At 40.7% G+C, this 27,796-nt stretch overlaps 1 protein-coding gene across 1 annotated transcript; it reads left to right on the top strand.

The window, feature by feature from the left end:
* The first annotated feature begins 297 nt into the window (after nucleotides 1–297).
* LOC111269680 (uncharacterized) lies at nucleotides 298–27,427 on the top strand. Its single transcript, XM_022849464.2, has 8 exons — nucleotides 298–303; nucleotides 3,218–4,075; nucleotides 11,429–11,626; nucleotides 14,660–15,064; nucleotides 15,569–15,775; nucleotides 21,580–21,900; nucleotides 23,514–23,663; nucleotides 24,046–27,427. Exons 1-8 carry the CDS (start codon nucleotides 298–300, stop codon nucleotides 24,643–24,645), a joined length of 2,745 nt encoding a protein of 914 aa, XP_022705199.1. The 3' UTR covers nucleotides 24,646–27,427.
* The last annotated feature ends 369 nt before the right edge of the window (nucleotides 27,428–27,796 follow it).

Here is a 27,796-nt window from a genome sequence, read left to right as displayed (position 1 = left end):
TATTGTCGGTATTTACGTTTGCCTTTTTCTATTGGAAAGGAAGATAAAAGTAGATGCATTCCCGAACTATTAGGATCTGCTGGTTTACGCATACGACGACGTAAATCTAGGGGCCATTTTGCGTTGTTATAATGGTTGTTATATCTGCACTTGCAGTCCAGTATTATTACTATTATTATAAGTGAAATTATATAAAATTATCAAAAAAAAAACCCTTTGCACCCTACCGTGGCAGTCGGATAGTTCAGGGAAAAGCTAGCAAATCCCAAACGTTTACTTCTGCCATATATGTGGAACATGGAGGTAAGCGGTTAAAAAAGCTGATTGACACCCTTACCCTAAAATGCCATTATTTCAGCAGCCAAAATAAGTAATGGCCATCTGCATAGTCAGGCTTTGCTGTGGCTGACCGCCAGCGCCACTGGTCCATACGGGTGAAGATTTGTAATAGAAATAAAATGCTTGCAAAACCTAATAGAAAAAGTAACGCTAAATTGAGTTACGTTGATGGTACGCCTTTATTAACTACAGCGGCTGCAGGAGAAGCAGCAGTGGTAGCGTGCCACTCGAGCGATATAATCTTCTATAAAATAGATGGAAATGGGTAGATAGATATAAGTCAATTTCACACACCGACAAGGCGCATTTTAACCTGAGCGTTAAAAAATCATCTCTTCCGGTCCATGTTCTTATTCATTTCTTGGCCAGCTTTCCCTATTCCAGCGGGGTTGCCGTACCCCTTCCCCCCTCCAGCAACAACTGTGCTGGTAGCATCAGTCGAAAATAAACGGGCACCATTAACAGCGCCAGCAGCAGGAACCTTTTCATGATTATTTTCATTTCCTTCACTTTGTCTCGTTGCTAGTGACGACGCATGATCGAAGGAACGGCATCAACATAGGGAAAAGCGGATGTTGCTACCCCTGGCGGAAGCGGCGACGACGACGACAGCAGCAGCAGCAGCAGCAGCAACAACAACAACAACAGTTGTTGTATAGAACTGTCAGCCGATGCATTTTAATTGTACGGACTGTGTTTATTGTTTCGTTGCGTCTGCGTTCGATTTCTGTTTTTAGAACGCTAACTTGATTTGATCGTTACTAAGGTTTATCACTTAATTAATTCATGTAATTGGCTTTAAAAAGAAGAAGAAAGATGTGCGACAGCTTTGCTGCTACTGAAGATCGATAGAACTAGCCAGTGCCAGCAGAGGTGATACATTCATTGGCTGAAGATCCGTATTATCTATCGAGTTTTGCATGTGTAACACAGCTCCGTATATCGTTGCCAGAAGCCGTTCGTTAGTGTTTTGTCCTTACTGTGCATTATTACTATATTTACCAGATTCAGCTACGTGCCAATTTCCAATAATAGTTTGGCAACGCGAGAGGTTGCCGAATATGTTGTTGCGAAAACAGAAAATCTGCCCATGTCCATCTACGATGAAGATATTTTACGTTGACCTATTCGATGATTTTGTTTGGTTTGATTGATGTTTGGCCGGTACCGCAAACGACACTTGGAACAGAGTGATTAACTCATAAAAATATATCTGCGTCTGCTGCCTAATAAACAGTATTGCTGCATTCATCTTGTTTTAGCAGCTCAGTACACGATTTCGTCTGGTTATCGGGGATTAACTATTGAACAAACGATATCGTTGTTAAGACCAATCTTCATATTTTCATTGACCATTTATATTTGGATTATTACGTAGACTTTCGATCCGGCACTATAGAACACTGCATTTGCAATTAACGATCAGCCGCAAATCAACATGGCTCTTTCCGAATCTGAGCTGGATCTTCCTCTGGACATGCACACACACATGCAGTCACAGTTTCGGTTGTTTAATGCTATAAGATGATCTGTTGTTGCTGCATGTTCGGGGATGTTGGATTGCGGCATGCGTACTTGGGTAGAATCAACAACCCAACGGAAAGCCGCATCTATGCTACAATTCATGACCGGGGCACCATCACATAATTGCATGGGGATAAGTCGAACGATAACGAGAAAAATAGATGGAGAAGTTACTTTATCATGTGCAAGTGCCACTGGAATAGACTGATTGTAACAGAAGGATCGTTTATGGAAAGTTACGCCTGATTCATACTGTCTTCATACTTCTGTCGTATATATACACGCGCGTGTGTGTATTACTGCGTCGCTTCTAAGAGATAGGTAGTAAGACGTATTTGCATCCAGATCTAAATTCTGTAAAGCACTGGATCTTCGTTATGGTTATTTTTAATAGGTAAAAGACAAAATATTTTGAACTTCGTATTGACCTTTACGCTGTCCTAAATCGGTTGGTAAAGCACATACTGATCCTAACCTCTTGCATAAACAGCGCAACAAATGCAACAGTTCTAGAAAACTGGCTTCACGCTGGACTAATATAAAATATATTCGCTTTATACTACTACATTATTGTTTTATATACGATATACTGTTTTTGTGCAGTGGCATGCAAGATTATACCGTACCCCTGCCTTCATTCCTACCAAGTTTTGATATGGCCAAGTCCAAATAAATCGCTCTAAATTTAACAAATAAATAAATCTAGAAGCCGGTAATCAGTCATCGAAAATAAATATGTAGCACTTTAGCACTTATATTCATCATTGCGTATCTTAAAGTATTGAATAGCTTCCTGCTCTATAACGGTTTCGGTTTGTCGTATATCAGCTAACTTGGCCATATTCGACCATGAACCGAAAGGACTGCTAAAATCAAATTGTGACAATCTTTACACCTTCGACGTTTTAACGTCGTATTTACACGTTCGACGAACCTACCTTAAACACGAAATGAGGTACGCATCATTATCGAAGCATCACAAGGCTATTGCGCCTTCAAACTAAGCTACTAACAAACAGCGGAAGACGGAAATACTCGTCTTTTAGCACGTTCTTTTTTTATTACGGTCGAACGATGTAAGTCATAAAGCTTCTACAGGCTTAGTTAGAGTACGAGCTTGATGGGAAAGTGTTGCTCCACAGAAGAATTCGATCGATTTGTTCATTTGCTTTCCGGCAGCTTGCGCAGAAATCAAAAACAATCTCCAACAAAATGACACTATTAACGAAGAGCAAAGATCCGTTACATATCAGCGTTATCCAATTTTACCGTAAAAAGATGAGTGCAGCTAGTTCCAGCCGAACCATTCTAACCCCATTCTGATTGCTGTGCCTTTCGTTGTCTTTTTTTTTAGCCGTTTGTTTACAATGAGGACGGAGCTGCTCCCGAGCAGCCGGCCGTCCCCGTCCACCAACATCTCCGTCACCAACAACAGCAGCATCCTCCGAACTCGTCTTCGCCCCCTACGGAGTTGCTGCGACAGCAGCAGCAGCAGCAGCAGACGACGACGCCAGCATCAACTTCAAACATCAGTGGCAATAGTAGCGGCCTGCAACAGCACTTTCAGCCTTTATCGCCCCATCTGCATCAGCTACAGGCGCAAATTTTCCAGAGCTCATCGAACCCGCAGATATTGGGCAGCGGCAGTAGTAACAACAATAGCACAAACGGATTCAACGGACCTCACGCAGGTTCCCTCGGGCTCGGCCCTTCAAAACGTATCCAACAACTACTTACCGACCCTTTACTGCTGCCACGCAAGGAGCCCAATCGAGAACACCTGCAACAACAGCAGCAGCCTCTGCGAACGGTTACAGCAGCTGGTGCGGCAACAGCAGCGGCAGTACCACCACCTGGGGTTATTAACAGACCGAAATCTTCACCTGCGCTCGAAAGATCGCCTCGAAAAGAGCGTCGAGAAAAAGGTGAGACAGGAGTTGCCGATGGAACTGGCGTCCACGCGCAGCGAACTTCATCGAAAAAATCGGTGGTCCCCAACGCCAGTACTCATAGAACGAGCGAACCGCAAAGTGCAGCAGGCGCAGCTGGGTTTTCGGCATCGTCTTCGTATAGGAACGGTGATGCTGGAGGCCGAAACTTCCCGCCAACGTTACCTCAGCATCAACAACAGCAACGGACACGAACTAATTCAATCAACCATGTGTTGCCTTTCCTTGTAAAGCAGCATGCAAAAACCCTACTCTCCGTCCAGGTTAGTAGGATCGGAACAGCAGACCGTCTGAACGGGATATTAAATGTTGACATTTTTGGCGTTGTTGTTCAGGTAGGCAATTCAAATAGATCCCCAACGCCCTCCGCCTTCAGCAAGCGTATTTATATGTTAAAATGCACATAGTAATTCGCTTCTAATGCTTTCCTTTTGCTATAGGCTATTCGGACAAACAACATACAATCGAATGATCTTGTTTTGCGTTCATGCTATTAAACATGAGCTGAGAAAACTGGCAGTCTGCTATAGACTGTATTTCTCTTCTTTTCTTGGGAGAACGGCAAGAGTAGGTTTATTTTCACTGCGTAAAAAGCTAACCACATAAGCGATTCAAATAACTACTAGAAGCGTACACGCAACGCACAACTTACATATCTGGTGGCGCTGCTAGAGCTCCATCTGCATCTCTCCATAGAATTTCAGCAATGTCAAGCAGGTACACTATATCTGTGTCTATCAGTGCAGACGATTTTCTCCTAGATGTCGTTTGTTTACGTCGAAGCGGTATTGTCGCCGTAAGCCGATCGCTACGTAATTTCGTTCAATTCGATATCATTCATGAAGGATCGAGAAGCTATATTATAAACGCGTCCATTTTTACTAATATCATAGTAATGTATACGCTAAGATATCAGCGTAAGGCTAATGATCTAGTGGTTTGACAAGAACTCAATAACACCCGAGCACGAATGAATCCATCGCTTAAAAGAAGCTCGATTATATTGTAAACAGATGAAAATAGATATAAAAACGAAGATCGAATTCAGATTTGAATTTATTTAGTTGTTAGTTACCTGTTACGTAGTTCACTGCTTGCCGTTCGCATAAAATGTTCAGGAGTATGATATTAAACTTGTTGTTGCCCAATAGTAACATATTTACAAAATTGACTAAATTGGATTTCGTTAGATAGCTTTCGTAATTATAGAACTTGTTTGATATAATAAAAGTTTTGCAATGCCCCTTCATTAAGTTAACGAAATGATAGATTAAAAACGCCACATATCGCATGATGGAATCATGGCGCAATATTTACAAGTACTAAGTATGTGTTCACGAAGAACGAGGTTATCTGATGTCCGATGCGAAATAAAGCTTAGCATTCAATCTAAACTTGATTGGTATTGGTATACTTTTGCACGGAACAGTACATTGAATGTAATACCGTTAATCGTATGGCAATTGGAAATCTGGCGATTCTATCGATTTAATCTAAAGACTCTTACGTGATTTATATGGAGTTAAAAGGGAAATCCGATGCACCGACATATTTATCTTCATGCGTTTGTTAATTTTTTTACTATAGTAGATTTGCCACGCTTGAGAAAGTTGATGTAATGTGTTTTTTTTTTTAAAATGGATCACTAGTTTCTCTCTGGCGGGTGTGCCTGCCCCTTAATGTAAGCAAGGACAATGCTGAGATGACCTGCCCCGTTCAGCATTATGCACTTCGACTGGGAGAGATTTCGTAGTTTCGACTATTCACAGTCATCCAGTTCTGGATTCGTGAGTAAATTGGCATCGCATAGTTCGATACATATACTGGATTAAGTTCAATTTGTTTAATTCTTCATTTTTTAACCTTCAGTTCCGTAACGTCAACAAACCGCTCTATACTGGCACTTCTCGCTTACTTCCGTTTGGATCTGATCCCATCTTCCTCTTTGCTACCAACTTCTACTTTTGATGATTCTAAAAAAGTTGCTGTCTATTCACCTGCCGATGTAGTACGAGGTTGTGACCGTTTCAAGTAGCAGCTTCGAAACAAGGCCATTCCGTTATAAAGTAACAGCAACAAACATGTCACCGCACCCAAGCTGCTGCTAGTACCATCGAATTATTATAGGATTACTAATTAACTATGGAACAAACAACGCCATGTCTCATTTTATTTGTCATCTATCCTTTCATCAATCGCCCACAGCGGCTTCTGTTAATACGTCTTTTCTAGACCGATATGGGGGGGGGGGTACGTGCGCTAACCACACTCGTTAGCACGACGTCCATCGCGCTCCCTTATGAGCTCGCTTAACTTGGTTAAACTGTCCGATCAGACGACGCTGCTATCGACACTGGGACGGTGATGTTGCGGACGACGGTCTACATAATAAATGGCAGCGTGTAGCGTCGCTTCCATTGCAAGAGTTGATAGCGTTCATTATAACCAGCCGCTGTATTGATGACGAGTCCACGACGCGTCGGTGCCGACATAGCGGCGACATAGGTAGGAGATAACAAGCGAAGCAACTTCTCAATGATAACAGAGGTCGTAGCCGTAACGGAACGAAAAGGGTTGAAATTTTAAAACGACAATTCCGTTGAGGCTTTTGCCAAGCCAAAGAGAAATAGCTCTGAATTCATGGGTAAAGGCCGATTATAACGGCAGCGGCCTCGTTGCGTCGGCGCTAAGAACAAAAGACTGGAAAATATTAGATGAAGATGGAGAAACAAGTTCTATTGTCTCCGTAAAACTATCAGTGGTTCTAATACAAGGAGAAGACTGTTAAAAGCTGAGGCATTTATGTTTATCTTAAGGACTGTTGCTGAATAAATTCTTGTTTTGGTTAGTGTAAGTCTTAATGATATCTGCTTGATAGGATCCTGTTCGATAGAAACGCTGTAATAACATATAATTACATAAAATGAGATTTTTTCAAGGGAATAGACAGTATTTACGTAACAATATTTCCCACTGCCACCAGAGATATTAATCTAAGAAACCCCAAGGTTGCTATACCGGTGTATGTGTATTAATTATATCTTTTAATTGTGCTCAGATGTTTTCCGTTAGCACCGTTTGATTCGTGACGGCTTGCAAAAACATTTCCGCTACTATCCCAAAAAGTGGATACAGCCGCTAGTTACAGCGGTTAATATCCGAGTTTTTGTTTTCGTTTTTGCTTTTCCCTTTCCCTATTCAATCATCCAAAACAGCTTCCTGCCGTTAGCTTATACCTATTAGCCTTTACCGATGTCGAATGTCTTCGATGAGACAAGTTGGTACAGAATATTTGTCGATTGAACAAAACTACGAGCTTCAGCACAGTCACGTTCCATCGATAAGTAAAACCCGGCCACGCCAAGACAAAATTCAAATGCAACCAAACTTGTTGACCTCAATAATCATGTGTGTCATCAAGTGTTTCTTCCATTGCTATTGCTGCTGCGGAATAATTGCTAAAGGAATTAATGCGGTGGACTGAAGACGGGTTTGGCCTGAGAAGACCACACAGTCCCAGATCGTAGTTCTGTAAACGACACACCGACTGGTGACCATAAAAGATCATCGGAGAAAACGCCCCCACACCTCAACGTACGCTTACTCGGTACACGCGTGTACAGAGCAGCTCTGTAGTTATCTTCCACGTTGTTCCCCGAACTCGCTTTTCTCCGTGTTAATAAAATTTTACTCTACTTGTGTTTGCTGCCAGTATGAAGCCGAAAGCATCTTCAGACTGATGATCTCTTCTTTAGTTTCTTTGTCATGTTTGCGTCTTCGATTATTTCTTTAGGCTTTTGATTTTATCATTGTCTCTTTTTTCGTTCGTCTGCTTTCTGCGTATCAATCTTCAGGCAGTCGCTCGTTTCAGCTTTGATTCTTAATCTTTTCGAGAGGGCTGTCCACGTTTTTAGATCTTGTTGAAACCGTTTAAGCGTTGCTATGTTATTTTTACTCTCGACTAGTTGTCTTCCCCCTTAGAATGCTAAATATAAATGATTAGATTTCTCTTCACAATTTTCGACGTTTATTCGTCCACGAACATATTGGCATATGCCGATTAACAAAACGGTGTTTTTGACGATGTCTCCGAAATTTGGGCTTGAAACTTGGTCGTTGGCTCATGGCATAAAGATAAGTTTCGTTTTTAAGCTCTTTATACATTTACTGTTTGATGCTATGGGCATTAAGTACAAAAACTTGATTAACTTCTACCTTGGTGCTTGTGTTATCACCTAATCCATCCAGCTCAACTTATACTAACTTCCAAAAATAGATTGATAGGTGAAATACCATTTCGAGATACTCTCTTAGCAACAAAGCGAACGAAGCGTGTCAGTTATAGCGGTTGACGATGGCGGTTAGCGGGAGAGAGACTTCTTAAACAAATAGGGCAAGGCACATGTTGCATGTTTTGTCGACAGACAGCAGTTTGTTCAAGGTAAAGAGTTCACCCACAAAGACTTTTGCGATCTCTACCAAACATTGCTCTCAGAGCATGGTTCTTTTGGATTTGGGCCCTACGACACAACTTTAAGTATGTACAGGAAGTGCATAGCACGGTACCAGCAGCAACAGCGTCTCATGAACATAGGGAAGTCGTTCACGTGAAGCACCAGTCGCCTTGAGTCTCTTCGGAGCCTCAATTGTAGCACAGCATTTCGATGCGTGACCCGTCGAGGAAGCTTGCCATTTCACCGCCGCCCTTTGAAGATGTATTCCCGGGCACACAATAGTGCGGAACATACAATTTTGAGTCTCAGCAAGTGCAAGAATATCTGCAACTAAATTTTATTATTGCTCTTGTATTATAGATAAGATAAACCCAATGAAACTCGGCCACGGAAGCTACCACGCTGCTATCGAAACTATCGAATGAAGGCAGAACGCTCTTAAAGTGCATGACCAGCTTCAAATAGCTGAGCGTAATGTTACCTATGAACAGTCGAGCCTTTGCAGAGCTCATCAGAGGCAACACACGATGAGCAAAAACAGAGACAAAATTACGTTAGGCGGTGCCTTTGTTTGAAATGCAAATGGCCCCGGTAGCTTCCCACGGGATTTATATAGTGTGGAAAAATCTTTTGCTGACTCGATTCGAAAAACTCGACCGAATTGACCCTTTGTTTTCAAAATGTGCATCGCTCATCGTTGACAAAGTGCGTATATCTTCTAGGAGACACATCGCTTTTTGCAGGAAATTCAGGATGGAGGGTTAGACTTCCGTCACCCCTGCACTAGTTAAAGTTTATCAGTGCATGGGAGAGGAAGATGACAGCGATCGATCCTTATTTCCATTACCTTGCTTGGAAAAAAGGCCAATAGAACTATTCGACACATGATCAGTGTTGCCTAGCTCATAAGTTTTATTATACTCTATGTAATACGCAGTCGTATAGTACACTTTATTTTTGTACATATATAATAGATGTGTTTTAGTTGGCTTGAGGCTCATCCGTGCACGCCCATCCCATGTGACCCCAACGTGCTTACAAACATTTTGGGTGACATTGTTGATCGAGCACTCAAAACGATAATTTGTCGCATATACACAATCATAATTACGCAATCGTGTATAGGAACTATGTATTCATTTGTAGACGAAGTGTGCGAAAACTATTCTAATCGATATTCTTGTGGCCTGTTTGTAATACCCTCCTATCTTTTTCCTTGTACTAACCCTTATAATGAGAACACTGAAAAGAAAATATTTTTCTTGGCTTGGTACCAATGCAGGGGTATATGTAAAATTCATAACCTTCGAGTTAGTTTGATTTGTACACTATTTACTTTAGGCATTACGCTATCAGCATCTCAGACCCTCGTCTATCCTGCATAGGATGCGCAACAAGACATAAGATTGGAAACAGCTTTTTTTTATGTAAATAGGACAGGAAAGGAGTAACGAGTGGGTCTGGTTTTTGATTAAGCATAGCAAAGATATTACGAGAAATACAATTATTTGCACGAACAATGCTTTAAAATTCATCGTAATTGTTACCTAAATTAGTGAATTATGCTAGCAGCGCCTAAACTTTAGCTGTAACAGTAATGTCAAAGAATAGTGCAAGACATCGCGGACTATGCGACCGATCCGTTACCCCCTGTCTCTCGTCTCCTAGCGTGGTTCCTAGCCTATTTAACCATCTACCTATCTAAGTAATCTGTCGAACCATTACCATGTATAGTCGAACCATTACCACTCTGCTTCCGATCGATGTGCGCCTATCTAGCGTAAGATCTCCCGACGAAAGTGGTTCTATTTTACGTATGTTTATCCGTTTGGCCGTCGACATGGCGTTTATCCCTGTCTGTTTCCCTTTGTTTCTATGACCCGCATTCACCAGCAATTCATTTTCCCTGTTTTTTCCGATCCGCTGCTACGTATCGCATCCAACACTGGATTGACGTTTCGACACGAGGGTCGTGCGCGTGTATGCACACATTTATGCGTTCAGCTAGTTTATCTTCATTCCTTTAACTGCAGTTGATTCTAAGAATGTGTCCTGCGTAAAATCTCATCAGAGACGCCGTCGTGTAATCACATTATGTGATCGCGTGTTAGCGTGCGCGTCGATTACTACCCCACCTGACGTTGCAGCGGGGTGTGGGCGTACATGTACATACAGATGTTCACACTGAGCTTATTTGGTAGTGTTTTTATTCGGCCTTTCGTTGGCTTCGTCTATCCACTGACACAACGGCTTATGGTAAATAGAAAATGCAAGAAACGAGATCGTTATATGGTGAACGGCTTGTGTTATCGAATCCTAGACCGATTTCTAGCAAATGTCCGGTTTCACATTTCCCTGTACACGATTCCCTGTACACTTTCGGTCTTTTATTGCTATTTTGTCTTTCGTTTTGTCAATCAAATTATATGGCAAAAAGGATCCTATCAATATTTGCGTTTTGTAGCTCGTTCACTCGTCCGTTAGCTTCCAGCCATTAGAGGTTTGATCGAACTTCGACGATCCAGTCTTTCTAGTCGATCTAGAAGAAGATGATAAAATCCATTTGTTGTTGTGATAATCATAACAACACAGCACCGACAATATCAACAGGTTATAAGCGGTGCAATGGCATCAGATATGCTGGGGTGATGGTAGTATTTTATAATATATAAACAGATTACATGCGATCCACCGTAACGTGTACGTGTTCCGGTTGTTGTACATGAGAAGCTTTTTTTTTTTTTTTCATCTCTTGTAAACAGACATACGCAAGCGAAATATTGGGTGGCATACATCGGTATAAGCGGTATTACTAAACTGATACCGCTAATCAATCGCCAAACATTAAAACAATAAAAACTGAAATGATCAGCGTTACGCGCCAAAATTGAATAAGGAACATTTATACGCATCGTATAAACGTTCGTTTTTCGATTTTTGCACTTAAATATGATTAGGAGCGCAACTGGTAGTTGTGTAAGTTGATGGATATGCGCAGCTTATTGAGTTCGGAAGAAGAGGGAAAGCCAGATGTAAATATAGTGTTAATTCCCAGTAACTAAAATCATATTTGAACTTGTTTCGACGATTCCGAGTATACTAGCTTACAGTATGAAACGTAGAAATATCGAACATCCTTTCCATAATGTTGTCCTGTTTCAGGAACTTCAAGAAAGGGTGGCGAGCCTCGAAGAGCTGAGCGTCAGTCTTCAGTGCGCAATGGAATCAAGTTCCGCATCAGTAGGAGGCTGTTCAACGATAAACCCTGCTCATCAACAATCCAGCCCCTGGCAGACGTCAAGCAAAGCGCCGGTAACCAGCGGTAACGGTGCCGCTATTAACTATAGTCAAGTTGTACAGGTTAGAATCCTACATGTTTCTATTATACATGACAACTTGGACCAAGATACTTAATGTTGAACTCTTGGTACAAATATGCATTTGCTGGACATCTAACGTTTGAGGCAGATTTGATTTTGTTATACCTACGGACCTGTCGTGCCTTAGAACGAAAACTAGTTTTTGGTGTGTGTGATCTTTAATATCGTATTGTTTCGGTCAGGGCTGAAGACTGAAATATTTATTATGAATTTATATCTTCTACACAAAGTCTTCTGTTCGAATGTATAAGTGCTTTGGGTACTTTTCAGAAATAACTTGCTAATATTTCAAAAATGAGCTTTCCTCTATAATTATTGTTTTCTATTTCTTAGTGCAGCATGTTTTGCTGTTGTCAAGCGCATTGACTTGTAGCTATCGTTCGTTCAGATCCCTAGTACTCTTCCGAATGATTCATGAATATAGTTTAACCGAGTCAATGTTCTAGCATCCTAATCCAGTTGGGGTTATAGATACGTAGGCTTGTGTTTGGCCATGTTTTTAGGTCTGTGTACGTATAAGTATCCGAATCGTGCTATCTATCATAAAGATCGTTTCTATCGGTGCTACTTCTACGTAGATACTGAGAGGCTTTAATTCACGCAATAGAGAAAAACTCCTGGTTCAAGGCTAGGCGCAGATTTACTCCCTGTCAGATAGAATGTCTTCTATGCAAGAATGTTTGGGCTTAGAAGTGTAACGGTTGGATATTTTCCAGCATCAGAGCGTTAACGTTTTACTTATTGTTGTCCTGTTTAAACCAGTGTCTGCTTAGTGAGTCGGTGCTCAACCGGCATTTATTATCTATCTGCAATAATCGTTAACAGTATTCCGCTGATCTCTACCGGGCCATGAAATTTTAGGGTACGTTTGCGGTAGTTTAACTTCGAGTGTGTATGATCACAAACTTAGGCATAATATTACTTCTAAATCCAAGGACGCCGTTCATGTTTATTGTCTGAAGTCTGCAGGTAACCGTCTGGTAATCATTACGAACATTCACAAAACTACGTGTTTCAAGGGATTCCTGGAACAAATTGACTTTCTATCGTTCTATTTGAACGGTATTTTCCATTGCTGTTATGTGTCTTTTGTTCTCATTTTAAAATAACGTAGCTTTTATTCAACCTCTGGCAAATCTCTGAGCCTCAAACTTGATCCGCGTCGGATTGGGGGTAGATTGACTGATGGCCCACTGCATGGTTTTGGGCAAGCATACGAGCGCATAGAGACGTCCATCTTCATGATAACGTTATGCACATACTCCTCTTCGCTGATCAACAATGTACTATAATTAAGCATAAAATATATACAGTTCTAGATCTTCTATTTAACCGCTATAACTACTACATCGTACGATGTCATATTACCTATTGTTATTATTGTTTTGCCACTATGGTCACTAACCGTTAGCAAACCGAAGGAACGAAATACATCGGGCTGACATTAGTTGCACTTTCCTGGGCGGTGCCTTTTGCCTGAGCGGCAAACAAAACAGGGCTAAAATAATAGTCCCATCGCTGGCCAGATAATGGGAGAATGCTCTCGCAAACGTTTATAGAAAAGGAATGAGATCGGCAGAGGTGAACCGGTCGGCGCAGTAGCAGTAGCGTATAACTATGGATGCTCCTTTCTCTGGTCAGATCCTATTTGTGCAAGTTGTACGATTTGCAGGATACGAAGTGACGATTTGAAGACCATTATGATGAGGAAAGTGACTCTCATTGTGATAGATTTTACCACCCATCCGTCTGAAATACCATTACGGCAAAGAGAAAAATAGAGGAAAAGAAGCTACAGCTGGCCAAGGATTTTAACGGTAGCTCTGAAGGTTTAGGGCCTTGATTGCCTTCAGGAACAGTGAAATGTCTATTAATCCAACGGTAGAGCCGGTGGCGGTGGCAGAAATTGTGTTTGTTTTGAACAGAAGGATCATACTTGCCACTTCTCAACAAAGGCCTTCCGGTTCTCATTAACCTTTGCCAACAACAACAGCAAATGAATACAGAAAGGACATTGCGTTGCGGTTTCATATAGACAAGTGAACAAATGAAAAGAATACTCTTACTTTGTAAAGCTGAAAGTTTTCTTTCACGCGGATGTTGGGCTCTTTTACCCCCCGGTGGCATGTAATTTTGTTGTTAATTGATTTAGGCAGTGCATAAACGCATTTCTCTCACCTCCATATTTGAAAAACGACCCTGTCATTATGTGAAGAGGGCTTTAGAGACACCCTTTAAACCTTTTTATGTCGCCACATATCAAACACTAATGACGTCCTACACGAAATCTTATTAGAAGAAGAGCGTATTAGTGAAGAGCACCCTTAGCAACCAATTATCGTTGTTTGTTCCCAGTGAACGTAGCGATTGCGTAAGAACGTCATCTCGGAGAAACGAACAATAGAGGAAATCTTAATATAGCTAGACAAATAATTTACGCGATCGACTATCTGTTCGGGGAGTTGTTTTCATAAGTTTGTATCCGACCGGTGTAGTTACTATCTGTTTGCATATGCTGCCGTATGCTCTTCTGTCGTTTTGCGTCCTGATACCACCGTCGCAGCAGCTGTTCTTCGTCTCAAGTAGATACGATAATAAGTAAGCAGTCGTACGTTTACCCGCTGCACGGATATGGATCAGTGGTTCTTGGCAGCGATTTCGATTAGGGCTTTCATCCTGCAACTTCGTGTGCCATATATTAATAGTGTATTTTCTTTTAGTCTAGAGTACTGCCTACGATCTATATGACCGTTAAACTATTTCATGGACAAGTATATTGGACAGATTGTTAAAACTATTTCCAAAGACGGAATTACTTCACTAGATAGAATACAACGACGAGAATATCGCATTCGTGCTAAGTGGCATCCCCATATTTTCCATATAACGATATCTGTGTCATACTTTTATTATCTGAATAGTAAAAACTTCATAATCACGAACCTTGTTCCACTGCTAGTATTAACGTTTTATTTCCTGTTTTGTTCTTCTTGACATCGTGTTTGCTTCGCAGAATTCGAAATCGTCGCGTTCGGCCGATTGCGGTGGCAGCAGTGCAGGAGGCGGAGCGGAAAGCGACAAACAAGACAGCGGACTTGGGGTTGACTCATCATCGAGCCATTCGAGAAACAGCCAAACTCCTTCTGCGTCAGGCTCCTCACAGAGCGGCATCAACAGCCATCACAACCCTCATACCTCATCGTCTACGCTTAACATTCACAATACTACAGCGACAACGACAACAACAGCAGCCCACAATACCACTTCACATCTGAGCCCATCCCATAACCTTCATCACCCCCATCATCATCATACGCGGCCGCAGCATTTGACGGTCGCCGCTCATGGTACAGGACAGACCAGAGTTAACAATCCGCATCAAAATCAGGCGGACGAATTGCTCGATCTGCTCGATCAGGTAGGAGCAGTGCAACGATAGCATTCTTGCTAGACGTGACCATAATTATGGTCCCGTTAATAAACGCTTGATATTTCTGTGTAACTATACGAAAGCATTGTAGACACTGTCTCAGTATGATATGATATGAAAATAGAAAAGAGTAGAATTTCTTATATTTCATGCCCATATCCATCAAACGTTTAGAATTCTAACAAGTGTACCGAGGCAGAGATATCGCTCACTGTGGAGTACATTTGCACACCTATGTTGCTTTCAAATAGAATGCAATTTCGTTCCGGTCTACCTCACTCATACGCACTGATTTGTTCACGCTGGTAATAACCGAGTCCACTCCCAGGCTACGATCCTGATTATGTTTACGTTTGTACGCACGCGTTCTATCATAACTGACCACTCATGTGAATATATAAAATTGTCGTTTCCCGTTGATACTTCTGCCCGGCCCATTTCATGTTTTACTATCTTGGACGTTCGGTAAACGACCTACCTGTCTGAAAAAAGATCTGCGAGCGCGGCAACCACCTTCGGGATTTCGCATCCAGTCAGCAACAGCTGCAGCAACTCAATTCAGATTTGGCGGGCATGGGAGACGCACAGCTGCTCAAAGAGAACCGCGAACTCAAGAGGCTACTACACAAGACCGAAGATGAGAAAAAAGCTCTTAAAGACCAGATACGAGCCTACGAAAGCCAGCTCCATCGCTTACAGGTACGAAGGTTCCAAGAGAACATTGTTCCACATTTACTTATTAGCGAGGAACAAATATTTACATGAGTAAACTAACTTTGCTCTGCTATGCATAATTTTAAGTTGTAGAATATCCTTGATGCCACGCCTTCACGTGAAGAATTATTGACACCCAATCTGGTATCCACCAACGCTTCTTTGTGCTCTATAATTAGAAGACGCTTGTAAAAGGTGTAATAAGATTTGCTTTTAGTAGATTCTCGGTATATATATATATATATATATATATATATATATATTTTAATACGAGCATGTTACCGTAGTTTAAGGGTTATAAAGATATGTTACCATTGTGTCAGTCGTTCCTTTTGTATTTAATATGATCGCTTTCTGAAAAATCCCATTAATGCTAATGTCCGATTAAGGCAACGATGTCACCTAACCTATACCTTGTATTCATTACCCGGACGCGTTGACTTTCTCACAGAGTTAGAACTGAGAGAACTTGATACCCATTTGGAGCCTTTTATAGCATTAGCTTTAGATATATAATTTACTGTGAAACGCAAATATTCGTTACTTCTCCCAGGAAAACCAGCGTAAGCTGTGTATGTCTCTGTGCCATTGATCGCACCAGCATACCATCCTATCAACGATGGTATTTTTAGAGCTTGTGTCAGGAGAAACACACGTTCGAACTTCCGTGTTTATACCAACATAACATGCTTTGCCTTGTTTCTCTTCACGCTAGGTTAGACTATTGAATCAACTTTTCACCTTCGCATGGGATTATCTGTGTGCCCATTTTGATGCCACCGCAAAAAGGTGATATGTATCTATCTTTAGGCGTTGAGCAAGTCTTCTTACTTATCTTATTTAGATTATTTGGCATCTTCAACTTCCTAGTTCCTAGGTTCTTACGGAGCAAACCGTCAAGGTAGCAACATGACCACAAGAGGTTTGTAGTAGATAGATATTATTTTGGAAGCCAATTAAACACTGTATTTGCAGACAACCATGTCGTTCATCAAAGGCAGGTTGAAAAAAAAGCTAAGCCTCTCTCGAAGTGTTGAGGAGAGAAAAAAATTATTTGCAAAAACTAATCGACCCTAGTTTCCCGAACCCACGGATACAGAAATGTCCTTGCCAAACTACTCTTAAGAACTAGACTCACAATATACACAGGGAAAAAATATTGGCCAGATCCGCGTTCGATATAGAGTGATTAGAATAGAATCAGAAAAAAATTATCAGAAAAAAAATCTGACGCGGTCTCTGCGGGAAATAAAATTGGTTTTAGTTGCATCGGTACTGGGTGTTTCTTGTAATCTCTATGGCTTAATGATGAATCTCCAGTGAAATATGGAGTGCACATGTGGACGGTGAGAAAATAAATATATACGCAAGGTCAAAAAGTAATCTTGAATACGTTATCTAAGGAAAATCTAAAAACCGGTTCCTTTGCCTCGCTTGCTGGCCTATGACGATCCGCATTTCCTCAGCGCCTGCTGATCTGTGAGAGGTTTCGCAATATTAAAAAATCGTCGGATGAACGCCCTGATATCGCCTTAAAAATTAGGCAGCAATTTTAATCTCATGTCAAAATCATTTTCTTTGCGGACGGTGGCCTACGTCCACTTCAAATATTAGACTCGTATTTCCTGGTAACAATTAGAATTAGCATACTGTCTTAGAGGTATCACTGAACTAATTACTTCTTTTGACACGGTTTTCCACGTACCATTTTTTAGCGGGGAAGCAGTAACAATCAGATTGAGAATATCTATAGTTTGGATTGTGACGACGCTTTTCAAGGGAATTCAAGGAACATGCAGCCCGCCCTATATACAGCCCCTTCCTTTATACCTAATATTTACATATACGAATATCCGATGCCTTGACGCAAAAAGGTTTTCCTGATTACCTAAAAGATATATTTTTTTTTTACTTATTTTCTCACACAAAAATTTATGCATTCTAGTTTGAAGATAACTGATAATTGTAGGGTCGTTTACCGCGAAGCTTTGAGCTATGGATTGAATTTAAAAAGGAAACACAACCGAGTAAATCGTTTTAAAAATAATGGATATATTTTAATATTATTAAGTGCCATTGTCTATATAAGCAACACAGTTAAAAAACATACCCAAATAAAAAATTGTTATTCTTATCATGTTCGAAACGTTTAGGCACAACTTTATTGAAAGTCTCTATAGCGTTGTTGATTTGTTCAGTTATCTCTTGATGCCTATATTGAAGCAAAACCCGTAAGAGGAACAGAAGTGCTGACGTTACCAAGAAGATAACAAACAATAGAAGATTATTCTTTTCCTCTGAGAATATTACTTCGGCAAAGGAGCTTTGGAAGTAACGACGAAGTACTGCCATCGAACTCACTATTAGCCAGTGCTGTTATCACTTTCTAGCAGAATCATCGTGTTTTAGTTTTAAAATTCGCAATTGTTCTAATGCAGTTAAGATAAGATAAAACGTTATAAATCAGTTATATAATGACGGATATATGAGTATTGATTGTACTTTACTCATGCTGTTATTACGTTCTGTTTATTTTCTGTCTTTGTTAAACATCCCACTTTTGTCTTATTTCTAATATATAATACTTTTTGGCAACTAGGTGTTTTTCGTGACCCACTGAAATACATGCAAGAACATCTACATAAGAACAAAAGTAGTTTTTTCTACTTCGTACTTTAGCTGATACAGCAGAAAGTTTGCCAAGATAATAATGGGCATTCGTCAAGCTGCCTCACCGATTGTAGAATATTTGCACCATTCTAGCCATGATGAAAAGCTCTTGTTTTCATTCCTCGAATATATTCCGTTGCAGACATTTGTGAAGTGTATTTGTCCCTGCGTTACCCGCTGTTTTTTCTTGCTCCCCCGCCACTCTTCGTTGAACCCCAGTCGTCGCGGCTACAGCTTGTATACGACAAATTCACAAGACAAAGCGGCAAGCAGCTAACGATACGCTAGTTATCATTACAATATTTGCTTCTTCCGAAATGCAGGCGCACAGGTGCTGAGAGTCAACAACGATCGATATAGAAACGTGTAGGATTGTTTTATGATGTTTTTCGTTCACTTCGCGCACTCCGAATAACTCCCAACAGGAGAACATTGATATAATAGTATACATTTGCATTTCAACTAAGCGAACTGACCTAATTTTAGGGTTGGCTAGCAAAAACAAATATCTCAGAGGCACTCACCCGTGCTTATATAGTCGTAGATGTGTATCTATTCTTAAATTATACTGTTTGGACCAATACAACTTCACCACATTTATTCGGCAGGGCGTTTTTATTCCGTCCGGTGCGTTCAACTTCATCTTATACTGTGTAGATCTTATCGTGACCTCTAGCGGTCCGGCCGCGCTAGATTCCGTTGTCTTTAAAGCCGACTAACGGACAGCCTTCCATGTTGCCTTTACAATCAGACTCCCCGTCGTATTGATTATCGTGTTGCACATAACAGTGCACGTAGAGATCGAGGCCGTTCGCCTCCTACAAGTTGGTAGACGCCGCAGCTGTGCACATATGCACGTACTTTAGCCCAAATTCTTCTTTCCGGAAAATAACATATTATCACACGCTGCTCATGCTTAGGTGACCCTAACGACGTTTAGGTCTCAGACACCTGCAAAAGGCATGGCTCGTAATTTCTTTGCATCGGAACAGTCAAGAATGCTTCACCTAAATAAGATGCCATTTTCCAACCTTTTCACAGTACACTAATAACTGGTGCCCACTCCGTGAGGTCAGGATCATTATAAAGACTCGTAGTAATCGAGGTGCTTGTTAACCTAACGGTCCAAGCCGCACTCCAGTAATCAAACCGCGGTCGAGTTGCTAGTATGAATCAGCTTTAAACAATACATTCGAGTACTTTACTACTGTTTGACCGTACATAAATGAGCGACGCATAGCGCTCAACCGCGTGTCGCCTCATATTGTATCGACGTATGTATCTCTCTATTTTTGTATTCTCGTAATACGCGTGAAAATCGTCGTTGGCCTGTTTTGGTGTGTAGATGAAAAAGCAAACAGTGCACCACACACGTCTAACACATCCATAGACGTATGTCGTGTTGCTCATCGTCCTTCATCAGGAAGTCGCTGCTAGATATCGCATTGGGTGGAGCCGTCTGATTCGATGCCCCCTTCTGCACCTCCTTTCTTGCTTGCCAGAAGCGTTGGCTATCATTCGGTCCGGTCGAAACATTAAGACTAGTCATGCGTTGTGGCGCTAAGTAAAGGGAGGACTCATCAATGACATTTAGAAGTAAACTTTTCCTGACCTATTTACTAGCTGGTCGATACATCGAATGCCCTTTTAATATATCAATATTGTGCTCGACAGTATTAACATAAATTGGGCGTACGAATGCAGAGGTTGTGTGCGGGTTTGCCTGCTGTCCTGGCCGTATGGCTACTATGGACGAATGGTTCCTTGCAGGCAACGAAAACCTGTTTGGTACACTCCAGCCGGATGTGTTATTTTCGTCTGCATCGTCTACCGTCAGTAAAGGCTTGTGAACCACTGGAAATCGGGCAAGGTCACGAGTCCAATACGTTATCCGAACTCCCAGACGGTTCCTCTTTGCTTCCCTAGGTATCCGTTCATTCGACCCAAGCTAGTTCAGTCTATTTTCGGCTCGTGACTCCTTTTACTCTGCTATTGACGAATCTCCCATAGACACATGTTTGTACAAGCGAGCAACTATATATCCATAGGAATATGGTCAGCTGTCAAATTATGAATGCAAAAACTTCTTTTTTCTCTCGAATGTACTGACAGGCTTATCAGCGGGATATCGCAAAAATACTAACCGAGCTAGACTGGAAACATTCAGCATTCAGTAACAGAAGGACACCCGTGAAAGTTTGATGGGCATTAATGCCATTGAGCAGTAACATTGACCGCGTATTGTATATTTTTTCTGCGGTAGAATTGTGAGCTAGGAGCAATAGAATCGTATACGTGAAAGATCGCGCGGTTAGTCGGAAGAGTGTACGTTTCTGTATTTGTTCCGTTATAATCCGATGGGAATAAAAGTGTTCATTAAATGTGCTATTCATTAATCTGACAGCCTACCGGATGACAGGCATAAAGAGCAATTCGATGATGTCTTATCTTGTGAAAAAGACTGCTTAACTGATCAGGACTTGCACAATGCCTCTGCAGTACTGCAAGAAGTTAGATGAGCATTTTCTCAAGACAAGAGTGCGAAGATAGCACTTCGCATCGATGACAACGGTATATTCCAACCTTTTCACTGAATGCAATTAATGAAACTTGCGAGTTTTAGGTGCTATATGGCCATGAACTATTACTTAAGAACACGGCTGAGCTCAGTTATGCTGACATAACTGTTCATAGCGGAAGAGTTTAGCTGCACATAGGCGCAAGAACGTGTGTGATCGGTATATATTTTTTCTCACGAAAATAGCTCTTATGACTAAATTATATAATAATACACATATATATACGAAAAACATGCTTAAATATTGGGCTTACTTACTGTAGGTAACTTAGCAGTCGCAAGATGGCATACCCTTTTTAGAGGCTCTTCTATTTCATAGCAATTCAGAATCTAAATGTGTTAGAAAGCCAACTGATATAAACTGCTTTACTTTTAGACGATCCTTAATGTCCTTTAACTTTGAACAAACATTAAAGTGTAAATTGGATCAAACTTCAGCTTTCGTACGAATATTATAGTTTTCTGTTATTCAGACAGATTTTCCTAAACAACTCTTTTAGCTCGTGTTAATTTTGTCATTTGCTCTGGTCGTACGCTTAAGGGTGAACGGATGGCATACGAAGATAAGTTGTCTGCAGTTTGTTTCGAGAAACGACAGCTTGAAAGCCATGTGAGGGCACTCCACGTAAGCTGTGTGGCGGGTGGAGGTGGCACAGGCACTGCTGGGAGCTCTCTAGGAACCGTAGTTCCCTCCAGGAGTTTGGCCGCTGCAGGTGTTGTCACAGGTCCTGCTTCCGGCCAGGGATTGCCCGCAGGATCAACAGGATCTGCTGCGGCCACCAATTCTGCCAGCAGCGTTCATCCAGCGGTCAATTCTAGTCATCTCGGGTCGTTTCATGACTCTCCCAGCATAAACGATAAGGTTCGTTTATATGAATGCTTACAAAATATTATGTAATTTTACGATAGTACAGCTACTAAGTTACTTTTCGTTTTAGCAAATTTCTTTTACTTTCACCATCAGATGGTAAAAATATAATATGCTCCCGTGTATAAAGATGCTCTTATAGCGGTCACCTAGTCACCTAGCCAAATTGGGTCACATTTTCCGTTTGCGAAAAAAAAACTTCAGAAGTTGTTCGAGCTTGACGTGCAAAACTAGCTAAAAACCTTATTAGGTTTATTATCAATCTCGTATGCAAATAGTTCTTAGAGATTCGGTCTAGGTTTATCAAAATACTTAATACTTAATTTTAACACACCAACAAAGAATTAGAATTGTTATAACACACTCTTCGCAAATGTTTTTTAGAGATTAATTAGCTTAGGATAAAGACCAATAGTGCGACCCTTTTTATAGCAACAGTAAATGTTTAGCCGTAGAATTGTTAAGCAATCACCTTACTCAACCTTTACACATATACATTTGAAATGTACACATATACATTTGAAAGAATGACTGTCACACTCCAACATAGTACAAGGAAGCCATTGAGAACAAATGTTATTTGTTCTCAATGGCTTCCTTGTATTAATATTATAAATACTTTCCATATACGTGGTATAGAAGCAAACTTCGATGAAGGATTCTGTACATGGATGGCAGTACACATCCGTTGTATATGTCTGCTTGTCTATGTTTGGAAACGTTTCACCGAAGAGAAAGGCAACCTAGCGTTTCTATGGGTTGGCGTCAACAAGTCTGTTGCCACCCAGAAAGTAAAAATGTAACCCCAGAAAATGGATAATGCTAACTACACCTTGCAGGATATGTTCATTAAAGGGTACGTTATCACTATTATGCATATCTACGAAAACAGTGTGTTATTTTACTATGCATTTTGCCTCGTTAAGTTTGCCCAGTATCAGTAAAGCGGACACTTTCTCTCGGAAATAGCCAAACATTGATTTCGACAATAGAACGAAGCCTATTGAATCACGTGTTTTATTCTTGTAGGAACCGTCTAAACAACTGGTTACGTATAAGTAGGCTCTATATACGGTTGGACCTAGATAATATTTTGCCATAAAATACACAAGTAACATTATCTTCGGCACCTTGATACCATCTGAAATGACCCGATCCGGTGTACATTGGCGACATATTCGTACGACCTGTTTCACTCCGATTTCATGCCGCATTTTCCTATTTAGAATAATAGTCAAATACGGCAACATAGAATCTATGAGGAATTTTCGTGTTTACTAATGACGCTCGTAAAAAATGTGTCACGATGTTATTGGAGCCGGCAGCATCTCTCAGAGTATGCCAGTCCTAGGACAGAGGAAATTAAAAAAAAACGTGCCTTTAAGCACAGACATTACCTAGACAGGCACATGTACGTGTAGTGCTATTTAAACGAACACCCTATCTAACTGTACAGGATAACTAACGTTATTGAGAGCTATAAAAACATAGAAATGCTATTAAAAAAGGAAAACAATACACAAATATGGAATAGAGGAATATCGTATGATGAACAATAATAGTTCAAGTTTTAAGCTCGTGTAATTCAATTTCGATTGTATGTCTAGGTGTCCCGTGTCCTTCAGATAGACAATCCTTTGGAACTGCAACGCCAGTTGATTGAACACATCATGGATAATGCGGCTCTAATTGACAGACTGCGAAAACTAGAGGCCACGTGGGCGAAGCGACATCATGACTGGGCAAAGACCGAAGAGGTAGGTCAAAAACTATAGAAAAAAAAAAGACAATTTCTAGGTAGCAATATCTGGGGCTGCCTATAATAGATATTTTTCTTTCTAACTAATATATTTGATATTGCTTAATATAAAATAAAATAGATTGGCATAGGTTGTCCTGGTATGTCAGTTTTATCCATTTTTACATCATCTACGTTAATGCTAAAATATTCTATGCTTCAACTTTTGTCTACACTCAGCTGATTCGAATTTGCTGAATCTGTGTTATCTATAGTGCGTGGTAATCTTGTAATTAACGCAGGTTTTCTGTTTTTTAGACACTTTTACATTGTTTATATCTCTTTGTTTTCCTATTCTTATCGTATGCATCAATATACATCACGCTGTTATTCGCTTGTAGGCGCTGCAATCGCACGTAGATGACTTAATGGGTGAGCGGGACGAGTGCATATCCGCATTACGAAAAAACCAAGTTGATTTACGAAGACTTCGTTCGAGACTCACGTTTCTTGAAAGCGCCGTCCACAAATTTGACGGAGGACCGACGCACGGGACTCACGACGCTCGAGAGGCCCTCGATCAAATCGATGAGATGGAAGCTGCCCTCCCATTACCGCCATGGATGCAGAGTTCCTCACCCCGTCTCGTACAGAGCTACCATAATAATCTAGCAATCGGGCTAGGCGAACGGAAAAGCCCGCATCATTCGCTACCCCCACGGGTTGGCGTTAACCAAGCGGCCAACGCTCATCTATTCCGCAATGAAGGCCCGGCCTCGTTATTGAGTAATCAGTGGCGCCGACCCGGAGCTAATTCACCGCAAGACCTTATGTCGGTACATGACGACCTAACGTCGCATATCGATCAGATATGTTCCGAGTTCGACCCGCTCAGTGGTAAGGAGGGCCAAGCACCGGGAGCCACACAGGGTCATGACTACGACTCCTTAGACTTATCGATGCCGCTTCAGCCAACGAAGCTTCACAGCGCGCTGACTTAGTATACTTCATTGAATTCTGACGTGAAACGCCTGATTATTAAAATAGACAAAGCTCTATGGCCCATTTAGAATAGGTAGGTAGTAGATAGATGGAATCGATGCCTGCACCGTATCTGTGGTGATAGAATACCTCATTATAATTGAATCCTGTAAACAAATTTCCGAGGATCCGATGCTTAATGATCCGGTATCAAGCCTTCTTTATATCATCCTGATTGATCCTTTTGGCAATACGTAATGTTCCCCATAGGATGCTACTAATTCGTTTGATGATAAATTACACTCTATTAATGCAATTATTTCTTGTCAAAAACAAGATCTCGTATTGTAGCAAAACGAGCGATCTTGAAAAACTATGACAAGATGGAATGACACACCTTTTCCCATATGGTAGTTGTTCAGAGATGATTTACGTACACAGGTGATTTAATTAAAAAAAAAAAAAGGAAATGAGGGAACCAACTTGCGGAAAACTGATCCAAGCGAATATAAACCTCGGTATTGACCGTCGTACCATGTAATCTATTTTAACAGCTTTAGAACCAAATCGTCTCACACAGCAAAATGATCAGCGAGACATAAATAAAAATACTATAAGTAAAAAGTGAGTACGAGGCCGTATACCAAATACATACGCGCTTGACATGGGCGTAGCCGGTCGGCTGTCTGTCTATAAGACATCATGACAAAAACAATAGCTGTTGAACATCATGTTTTACACAGAAGCATACACATACATACACACTCATATATCAAATGAGGGAACAAGATATGAACTATAAATAAATGCTGTTAACTATTATATTCTGTTAGAACGACGACGACGACTAGATTGATAAATGAGCGGGTTCGGATAGACAAGACTTCGTCGGTCCTGAAGAGCCTACGCCGGATTTACTAGCATAACAATAAGTCTGCGGTGATTACTGTGTAGCTTTCATGTTAATTAATGTATATTTGTTGTTAAGGTTTCGGCGGCACTGCCGACAGGAGATTGACTGCCGCAATTTTCACTTTCGTGGCTGAATCCGATTCGTGGGTGGTGAGATATTGGTCGTTTGATTTGAATTTCTGCACGACTACTTTATATTATTTCTATTATTAGTATTATGACCACCATATTGATTCGTACTGTTTCTGCTTTATACGTATACCGTTAGAACTGTAGAATCGAAATTAGCGTAGCTTCATTCTAATTTGTGGATCCTGATCTTCTATCACACTATATATATATAGCTGTTGTAGCTTTGTGAGTTCTCGGATGTTAAATAGCATTTGTCATCTGAATCCTTTTACATATCTGCACACGTATCAAGGTACCACATATGTTGTGTCCATTGAAGATGCACCGTGGATGTTGTAACCAAAGACCTGCCGTGTCTTCACTGTCCGCTCTTGAAGCTTCGAACGACTTTTTTGGAACTAACTGCTCGAAATAGTTTTATCTTATTTTTAGCAATCAGATAATCGGGTTGGCGACCGCGTGGTTACTAAGCATCGGGTGAATTTTTCATAATGAACATCTGTTCAGTTAGAAAATAGCCATATTGTTTATAAATTTTCACCTTGAAGGAACAATTGTTTAGATCTTTTTTCAACGCCCGTGGTTCGCACAAATCAGTGATTTGCGTCGCTTCGTCGTATTATCTATAGTCCTACAATTACCTCACCATACCTGTATGTTGATTCCCCATCTAGGAACATACTTTTTTTTTTAGTGTTCTTAGATTGAGCCCGTTGCAATCACATGGCTGAGTGTTATTATTAAAAGTCGACTTGCGAGGTCGCCAAAACAGTCACAGATTGACATTATCCTCAACGCGCGGCGAATACTAACAAGCAATTACAATAAAACTGACACTGATGGACATAAACAAACAAAAATAAATAGGACACCCGAACGAAATAAGGACGAGTTTACTCGAGAATGTGACATGGCGACGCGATATATATATATATATATCGAAAAATGAAAAAATAGGTTTAGGTACTCTTGGAACCCAGTTGTACTGACACATCTGCTATAGTTGTCGCAGCTTAGCCACAACCGCTGTTATGGCTTTTGTGGTTCGCCCTTGTGGGTAGATTATAAGCACTGAAGAAGCGTGAAGATTTACTCGTCAGCTAGAAATCTTTAGAAGTTTATTATTGAATAGGGCGACGACGATGATGATGAAAAAACGTGAAAGATGACTGTTATTATTATAATTATTATTGCAATACAGACCAACGAAGAAAGTGAGACAGGCGTATTTGATTTAGAGCGAGCGAGCGAGCGATAGAGAGGCAGGGATGAATAGACAGGCAAATACAGTGAACTGATATGGAAAATAGGACGACACAAGCAAGAATGAAAAAAATTTTAGAAAAAATGCTGTCATTATAATATGATGAGGAAGCTATTGACAACAAATACGAACAAGACGACACCAAGGCCAGGAATCTACAAAAGCAGAACTGCGTTTGTGTACCGTAGGCGTGTACGACACGTTCCATTGAAGAAATGGGAAATATCGTGGATTAGAAAAAAAAGAAAAAAACGATATTATTGATAATGTCATACACAAGGAGATAACTAGCAGATGGATGGTCAGGACAATGATAGTACTTCGGTCACCTGCGCTGCGTCGCCGGTGTGTACATATTAATAATAATAATATAAAAAAATTATAAATACAAAATCAATAGACTAATAATAATAATAATGGTGAGGCAAATAAAGCGAATCAACAAAATGCCCGAAAGTCACCAAATAAATAATCACTTTTTTAGTGGTAGAAAACGTGCTATGCACTTATTGCATGAAATGTGTTCTTACAGATAGAGCTAGTGAATCGTTAATGGCAAAGTATTTATGCATAGCTTGTCCATATAGCACGTTCTGATAATTTTCATCATAGTTTTATCTTATCTAGACATAGCGTAATTTATAAACAGCGTATGGGTTTTTCAGGACAAAAAATTAACGTCTAGGCTACGAACTTTACGTCTGGTAGGCACTCTAAATAAAGGGCTAGACCCTAGTACGCAACGAAGTGTGTTTCTGGTCGGGTTTAAACATAGACCACAGTGTGTCCCTAAGATCAGCAGATAAACATGTTACCCCTTAAGATATCACTACGATCTCTTTCTAACACGCATTTAAACTAAG

The sequence above is a fragment of the Varroa jacobsoni genome, unplaced genomic scaffold (genome assembly GCF_002532875.2).
Source record: "Varroa jacobsoni isolate VJ856 unplaced genomic scaffold, vjacob_1.0 scaffold_1406, whole genome shotgun sequence".
Taxonomy (NCBI): domain Eukaryota; kingdom Metazoa; phylum Arthropoda; class Arachnida; order Mesostigmata; family Varroidae; genus Varroa; species Varroa jacobsoni.
The sequence above is the reverse complement of the archived record's forward strand: the minus strand, read 5'-3'. Positions and strand labels throughout refer to the sequence as shown.